Genomic DNA, 9,282 nt, shown 5'->3' with positions numbered 1-9,282 from the left:
TATGTATATATATATATATATCAGTGGCGTTGCGTCCATATAAACTGCACATGCGCCGCATACCCAGGCCGTCTGAGAGAATGAGTTCACGAGCTAATTAATATAAACATGATTATAAGTCACATGATTATATCATTTGAGATGTGACTTCAAGCTTAATAAAGTGTTTGGAATAAGTATGTAAAATTATTTATTTGAAAGCAACTGTAAATCTTCCGGGCGAGCGCATTCTCCGCAGCTTTGGCGTCTTGCTCTGTTGCTATGACTCCTCAGGATTGTTGCCCGTTCACAGTGCGCGTGATTTCATGCGCGAGGTAAGCTGTCCTCGAAGCGCGCGCCCGAAAATGCGCTGTTGCTGCCAGATCTCGATTGTGTTTGATGCAAAACTAACTCGACGAAATCATATAAAAAACAAACAAAAAACATCATAACTGTATATTTTCATATATTTAAAATTTTGAAAGTCCATCAAAAACATATCTGGTCATATACAACGTTATTGTCAACATGCCTAAGTAGTAAATAAAAAAATAAAAAAGTTTATAAAAATTTATATAAAATTTGAAATAATAACAAACATCAGGAAAAAATAGGAAACAATACCTTTGTTTTCCGTAAACTAGTGTGGCTTACAGTTAAAGTCCTTCTGTGATTTTATTGTTGTTTGCAACGTTACTTGGCAAAATTTTAAAGATATTATTATTATTTTTTATATACAGTATATATATATATATATATAAATACATATATTTAAATACCAAGGCCAAATATATGTATTTGCTAAAATGTTTCAAAATATATTTTACTTTAATATACCTGCTTAAATATATCTACCATAGCCCATTTTTTTCTATAATTTTGAAAATACATTTTGAAATATATTCTGTTATAATTTTAGCAAATATATTCTATAAGCATTATTAAATCATAACTTATATTTAGACTAAAATTTGTATTAATCTCAAGCATAAATGTAGGCTAGGAGAGATGGAAAGTGTATGTTCTTGCCTCTGATATAAATATTGAAGGTTAAAACTAAAGCCTAGAACTGTTGTGTTGGGTTTTGCACAGGCAATCATCACACAACTGAACTTTTAATGGAATTCAAGATACTACACTGGTTAGGGAGCAACATATGACATAAATAAGAAAGTGCAACATCTATATATATATATTTTTTTTTTAACTAAACTATAATGTGTTGAAGATGATGGCTCATGAATGATGCGTCTCCCATCATAAGCAAATACTGTTGAAGAAATGTTTCTCCTGTCTGAACTAACAGGCAGTGAAACAGCTCATATGATTTACGAATGTAGACACGACTGATCTCCTATGATTTTGGAGCAACACTTGGCCTGTTCTACAGTGCAATGGAAAGTGCTGGATTTGCATATATGCTGTCATGGCACATCCTAACTGTCGAACTCCCACTTCAAGCTAATTCATGCAGGCTGTAGAGCTCACAATGGAGCCATAGAAAAACCACAACCACAATATCAAACGTCTGTTACGATGCAGTTATGTTAAGAAGCCTCGCCACTTTGAAATAGAGACCATTTGAATTCAAAGGGTGTTCAAGCGAGTCTTCACGCTCCTCTTGTATCTATTGGCAAGATTTACAGTAAATGCAAAAAGAAAAATATGTTTTATATAAATGTTTATTTGTAAACCGCACTTTAAAACAGCTTACAAATTCCACAAAGAAAAAAATCATTACAAACACACAAAAAAAATACAAATAAAGGTAGTCTATATATATATACTACCATGTAATTAAGCTCACCAAGGCTGCATATATTTGATCAGAAATACAGTAATAATGTGAAATATTATTAATATTTAAAATGTTTTCTAATGTTTTGTAATTTATTTCTGTGATCAAAGCTGAATTTTAAGGACCGTTACTTCAGTCTTCAGTGTCACATGATCCTTCAGAAATCACTCTAATATGCTGATTTGCTGCTCAAGAAACATTTCTTATTATTATCAATCTATATTTGAAATAATTTCATGTTTTTGTAGAACCGGTCATACATTTTTCAGGACTCTTTGATAAATAGTTCAAAAGAACAGCTTTTATTTATAAATGTCTTTACCGCTTTTGAGCAATTAAATGCATCCTTGCTGAATAGAAGTTATAATTTCTTAAAAAATACATATCTTACTGACCCAAAACTTTATAACTATGGACATGCTACACGAATGCTTCCAAAAAAAAAAAAGTGTTGTATTATTTTTCATCTTTCAAGCTTTTCAAATCAAACAAACTTGAAAAGAGTGTTTGTTTGTTTGTTGTTTCTTTCTTTGAAATAAATGCACATGATTTGATGTTTTGTATACCATGCATTGACTATTATGTGTGCCTTAAGCATCCAAATAATTTTAGGGAAACATGTTTGTTCATGCATCCGCATTGGTTAAGCTTTCAGGTATGTTTTGCAGTATCTGAACACATGGTTGGGGAGTTGTGAGTGTTTTGGACAACTTTTTCCAGCTTTCCATGAACTCAGTCTTCTGTCCAGTTTCCATCACACCACGCTGGGTAAGATAGCAGCTGGTGGGTGGTATGGGTAGGGCAGGCTGGCGTGGCTGTGGAAGGCAGCGGTGGGCGGCAGTGAATGGGAAGAGTGGCTGTAGAAGCCCAGAGCTCCCGGACTCTGAGAATACAAGTCGAAATGCTGATCAGACACAGGATTCTTTGAAAAATACAGATTCTCCTCTGTGGCGCTAAACCTTTTCCCTTTCCTGTTCTTGCTGGACACTTTACGGTTACGTGTCTGAATGCCTTCCTTCTTCATAGTCAGCGGTCTGTTCACCTGATGAGAAGGATCGAAGTATTAGACACAGAACTACAGTTAAAGCTGCTGTGTGTAATTTCTAGCCAAATGGAATTGCATGAATAATGAAAAACTGGTTGAAAAACTCCTTTAAAGGGATAGTTCACCCAAAAATTAATGTTTATCTGCTTACCCCCAGGGCATCCAAGATGTAGGTGACTGTTTCTTCAGTAGAACACAAACCAAGATTTTTAACTCAAACCGTTGCAGTCTGTCTTCTGACTTTCTATTCATCAAAGAATCCAAATGCATCACGTTTTCCACAAAAAAATTACGCAGCGCAACTTTTTTCAACATATCAGTAGCGGCAAATGAGCATATACAAATATTTTTAGGGCAACATGTTTTCATGCATCCGCATGTGGGTCCAATTAACTGCCATTATATGACTAACAGACTGCAACGGTTTGAGTTAAAAAGAAACAAAGTCACCTACAGCTTGGATGCCCTGGGGGTAAGCAGATAAATGTCACACTTTCATTTTTGGGGGAACTATCCCTTTAAGGTGTTGTGTTTGTCAGAAGTTGACAATGAATATGTCAAAATGTCTTTTACAAGAAGGAATTTACTATGAATGTTTTTTTTGGAACACAAATCATACAACGAATTCATGCAAATCAGATAACAGCACAAATGCAGGCAAAAATGTAGTGCTGGATACATGCTGCAATTCCCACTCTTGCAGTGCTAAGTTTTGAGTGACACAACTTTTAACATTAAAATGACACTCATCGGCTTTTACTAAATTAATCGAATACAATTTTTACGTTTTAGTCATGTGAAATGAGTGAAGTTGCTCACATTGTGAAGCTTGAAATAGAGTCCGCAAGCGTTACACACGGGCTCTCCGCTGGCGTTGCGTCTCCACAGCGTGGTGGTGCTGGTCTGACAGTTCGCACACAGAGTTCCTGTTCGCTTACTGATGACCTACAGAAACAGAAATATCATATAGCAGAAAGTCTATAGATTATATATACACTAGTGTTTAAAAGTTTGGGGAAATTAATACTTTTATTCAGCAAGGGCATTTTAAACTGATCAAAAGTGACAGCAAAGACATTTATAATGCTGCAAAATGTTAATATATTTGAAATATATGCTGTTCATCAACTTTCTATTCATCAAAAAATCCAAATGTATCACAAAAACATTACACAGCGCAACTGTTTTCAACATATCAGTAGCGGCAAATTAGCATATTAGAATGATTTCTGCAGGGTCATGTGACAATGAAGGAATAAATCACAGTTTTCAAACAAATTACAGATATATTAAATTGTAATCATATTTCACAGTTTTATAGTATTTTTGGTCAAATAAATGCATTGCAGCCTTTTTTTAAAGTTTGTTATCATTATAGTGAGAATGGGAGACGTGTACCAGTCTCTTTTTGGGCTGGATGAGGGGTCTGTTCTGTCCGTTCATCTTGTGGTACAGACCGCAGGCATTGCAGAGGTAATGTCCCGTTCCATCACGCCGCCACAGAGGGGTTGCAGTGGCTCCACAGTTCACACACTCACGCGGCTCTGTCACCACAAAAGATCAGAAATAGTGTTTACATTGCACGTCATCACCCAACTTTAGCAGAAATGCATGCAAAATTTCAATTAAAATGTTTACTGACTGATGTCCTAGGAGAATTTTTATTCTTTAGTTTTTTAGAAAACCATTTATGTGCTGGTGATTTGTGCTGATCTGAAGAACCTTCAGAGTAACATTAAAGAACCATATAGCTGCTGAACCAAAGGTACTGCAAAGAACCACTGAAGGATATTCAACTTTAAGATTGGACTCTGTAAAAAAATTTTGGCAGGAAAAATACTAGGGTAAAAACCTGTTAATTTGGTTAACAATATGTTCCCTTATTCTATACTGTCAAACTGTTTCTAAAGTGACTTTTCGTGTAATTTTACAGGAAAAAAACTGTTAAATGTACAATTTTTGCAAGTGAAAAGAATGTCATCTTTTAGTTTACACTTAAAAACTGTTAATTGACAGCTCACTGTTGATGTTTTTTCATTGATGCATTCATCTTGGTTTTTAATGCCAGTTATGTACATTAGGGTTTTAGGTTACATCTTATTGCATTATTTTAGTGTCATGCGTGTTCGTATTTACCTCAGCTTGTGGAAAAGCTACTTGTGATGAACTTTGATTTTGTAGCTTTCTCTTCACCATCTGTATTATTATGGTGGTTGTCAGTATATTATAAAGGTAAAACCAGATTTGAGTCATTTTAAATTAACATGACTTCACATTTTTGAGTTTGTTATTATTATTATTGTTGTTTTTAATTATTATAAATGTTAGGATGGAAATATTGTGGTGTTTGGATATTATAACAAATAAAAAAGAGCAGAATGGCTCTAATTAATGGCTCACATCATGGAAATTTTGACTCTAGAACTGTTTAACTTAACTGCAGAAAAAAGATTGTATTTTTGTTTTTTCTAGTATAAATATATAAACATTCTTAAACAAAGACACAATTATTTGAGAAAGAAAATTACAAATTATTAAGTCATTTTCCTGAATTTTTTTTTTTTTGGTCAGATGAAAAATACACTTAATTCAAAAGAAAACAAGATTATTTTCTGACCACATTGGCAGATATTTTTTTCCTGTTTTGAGCTAATTTTATCAGAAGACAAAACTTAATACCTTAAGTAATTTTGATTTATCTTGATTTAAGAATGTTTAGATATTTGCACTGGAAAACAAGACAAAAATAGAGAATAAGAAAATTGCTTTTTGCAGTGTTTTTTCCCACAACTGTATCTGACTGTTATGAGGCTGTTAAGGTGCAGTCGTGGCCTAATGCATAGAGACTTGGCCTTGTAACCCGAAGGTCGTGGGTTCTGGCAGGGATTGTAGGTGGGGGGAGTGAATAACCAACACTCCTTCCACCCTCAATACCACGACTGAGGTGAGACCCTTGAGCAAGGCACCGAACCCCCAACTGCTCCCCGGGCACCGGGTGTGTGTTCCCTACTGTGTGTACACTTGGACGGGTTAAATGCAGAGCACAAATTCTGAGTATGGGTCACCATACTTGGCCACACACCACTTCCCTTTCCTCACCTAAAGGAGAGAATTTCATCTTGCTGCATAATTTGGGTGAGAAGGACGAGGCTGTGTAGAGAAGTGAACTGTTGTAATCCTGCGTGAAGCTCCCGTAGGGACTGTAGTGCGGCAGTGAGTGTGTTTTTAAAGAGTGTGTCTGCGCATACACGTCGCTCACTGAGGGGGGAAACACACCGCCAAACGCCTCCCCACCTCCAGGAGGACTCAGCCTCTCTCCTTTCACGCTCTCCTGCACACCGAAGCTCTCCTTTTGGTGCTGTGAAGGGGAGTGAAGGGCCGAACGAGGCAGTCTGGCAGAGACGTGAAAGGATGACGAGGACGTCTTAGAAAATGCACTGCTGTGCCAGGATGATGGGGATGATGGGAAGGGGTTGGTTAGAGCGGGGCTGTTAGAACTTTCCAGCCATGACAGATTTCCGAGGAATGGAGAGGAGTAAACGGGATATACTGTGGGAGAGAGGAAGGAGAGGAACTGAAATCAGGTTTCTGGAGACAAACAAATTACTTTTTTATTCAACTTTTACTTAAAACAGCCAAAAAGATTATTTTTAGTGTAACTGGTCACCTTGTGAATGGACAAAACACAGCCTTTAGCCATACATTTGAAATATAACCATTGCTGAAGATGTCAAAGAACTAGTTTTAAGATACTGATTTTTAGCTTAACATCCAGGTGCATCAAAATTACTTTAATATATTGTAAATTAACTTTTAAATGCTGAAGTATAACTAAATGTGTAAACATTTTTAGTTTAATTCACCTTATGGCTTGAAACTTTGGCTTACATACTTTGGTCCTTGTTATATTATTTATAGGCTTTTTAATTCATAGGACAGCACGGTACATTTTGGACATGGTGATACTATGGCATTGTTCTTATAGTATCGTGTAAATGTAATAGTTTATGATATGAATGTGGTAATAGTTCAGTACCACAGTGCAGTATACACTACTATTCAAAAGCCTGGGGTCAGTAAGATGTTATTAGAGAAATTAATACTTTTATCCATGAAGAATGCATTAAATTAATCAAAAATTACAGTAAAGAAAAGATTTCTATTTTAAATAAACAAATGTAGAATAAAACTTCCTATTCATTAAACAATCCTGAAAAAAAGTTAACGGTTTTCAACATTCATAATAATAAAAAAATTACTATTAAACAGCAAATTAACATATTAGAATGATTTCTATAGGATCATGTGACACTGAAGACTGGAGTAATGATGCTGAAAATTCAGCTTTGCATCACAGGAATAAATTATATTTTAAATATACATTCAAACAGAAAATAGTGATTTTTAAACTGAAATCATATTTCACAACATTACTGTTTTTACTGTATTTTTGATCAAATAAACACAGCGTTGGAGACTTCTTTCAAAAACATTTTAAACAAAAAACTCAGAGTTTGGAAGAATGATAGGTGAATGGTAGGTAGTATATATCAAAATATCATATGACACTGCTATAATACAGTGTGCTGTGTCCTGTACCTGGGCTGTTTTGAAAAGCTCCAGATGGACGGCCATGGACCGGGCTGCTGAACAAAGAGGGCAGGCCGCTGTGATCAGCATCAGTGCAGGGGAACATAGAACCCTCTTCGGTGTGGACCACATAGCTGGAGTCAGTTGGGTAAGAGGGCATCATCTCTGATGATATCATGGAGGAGGTAACCCAGCGAGCCTGTTCAACGGAGGTCTCCATGTTTGTCAGAAACTCCTTTTGTATGGTGTGAAAAAGGGAATTTATACACACACACACACACACATATATATACAGTATATATATTCTGAAGTAGCATGTTAAAGAATAGTGCAATGAAAAACTGTATGGAACTTTTTTGTGCAATTGGAAGTGTGCTACACACAGGTTTTGCCTGTACAAACCACCTGTAGTACCACACTCTCCTCTATGTGCACTAGACACTTTACACACACTGCTGCGTGTATACAATCCCACAAAAGACTCAGCAATATATGTATGTTTACAAGCTCATGCACTACAAATCATCCTGCTCTGTTCCCCGACCAGCTGCTCGACTCAAAATGTTTCTCTTTGCACATGTACAGTATTTGTGTGAAGCATTCGTATAGTTTGTATTTTTTATCTTTTATTGTTTTAGTTTGTATAGGGTAAATATTTATTTATAGTATACTTATAGTTAAATCTGTCAGTAGGTTAGTTGTGTATAGGTTTATAGTGTTTTTTAATCATTGTTGTACGTCTGTATTTATGTAGCACCGTGGTCCTGCGAGGCATGACATTTCGTTTCACTGTATGTCCCCACATGTAGCGGAATGACAATAAAGCTCAACTTGACTTGACAAAATTTTTTTGCACTGAGTGCAACAGTTACAGTCTAAACTATTATTTGTTTCAATAACTGCAATAGAATATCTTCAGTTAAAAGTTGCAAGAGACCACATAGAAATGCATTTCAGAAAAATATTCTATATATGTTTGGAAATCAATCGCAATAACATTTATTAGCTGTACACAAGACCATATTTACATTTCAAACCATATTCTTACAAAACCCATATTTTCAGCAAACAAACCTTTCTATTTTTCACACTTATCTTAAAATAAGTGATACTATTTGAAGTGCATGACAAATCACAACAGCAATGACAGTCTCGCCTGTCCATTTAACAGAAATGATATTTAGAATCAAATTACTCTAAAAACATGATAAGCATCACTTGCATTGTTTGCTTTGCTAATGTAACTGTAGATATGGTAATGTAGATCAGATTGTAAAGTGGCATACCTGAGCTTATCTCTTCAGTCTTCAGGACAGGTGTCTGCAATGAAGATGAGTGCTGCTGGTGGGTCAGAACTTTATGTGTGAAGGTTTCTGTGCTCTGGCATTGTGGGTGATTGAGGTTAGACATGTGGGGACAGTGGGCGGAGCCAAAGACAGGTCAGCTTCAGCAAACGTGGTGCCTCATAAATGCAAATGCACAAAAAAGTCTGAAAATATACCACATCAGTCTGCATTGCAAATGAGAATTACAAATATGCAAAGCTACAAAGAGTAAAATGACCAAAATCAAATACTCAGATCTGCTAAAATACACAGAAAAGTTTATAAGTGGAAGTTAATTTTTTTATATTGTATTTTACAATTTTCACTCTCCTGCCTTTCCAAATTTCGACATACTTTTGTGGAGCACAAAGAAGATATTTTGAAGAAAGTTGGGATACAAACAACTTTGGAGCCCACTGACTTTCACAAAGCAGGAAATTATACAGGTATGGAACAACATGAAAATGAGCAAATAATGACTATTTATTTTGGTGCGAATTTATTTAGGTGAAAGCTAAACCACTGATGGAACGAAAGGGAAAGTG

At 35.6% G+C, this 9,282-nt stretch overlaps 1 protein-coding gene across 1 annotated transcript; it reads right to left on the bottom strand.

Moving 5' to 3' along the window:
• Window positions 1-1,651: 1,651 nt before the first annotated feature.
• Window positions 1,652-8,777, bottom strand: gata1b (GATA binding protein 1b). Its single transcript, XM_079382039.1, has 6 exons — window positions 8,699-8,777; window positions 7,422-7,647; window positions 5,922-6,371; window positions 4,221-4,366; window positions 3,642-3,767; window positions 1,652-2,819 (listed from the first exon to the last, which is right to left on the bottom strand). Exons 2-6 carry the CDS (start codon window positions 7,630-7,632, stop codon window positions 2,532-2,534), a joined length of 1,221 nt encoding a protein of 406 aa, XP_079238165.1. The 5' UTR covers window positions 7,633-7,647; window positions 8,699-8,777; the 3' UTR covers window positions 1,652-2,531.
• Between the last annotated feature and the right edge of the window lie 505 nt (window positions 8,778-9,282).

The sequence above is a fragment of the Barbus barbus genome (assembly GCF_936440315.1).
Source record: "Barbus barbus genome assembly, chromosome: 28".
Taxonomy (NCBI): Eukaryota; Metazoa; Chordata; class Actinopteri; order Cypriniformes; family Cyprinidae; genus Barbus; species Barbus barbus.
Note: the sequence above shows the minus strand (reverse complement) of the source record. Positions and strands in the feature narration are given on the sequence as shown.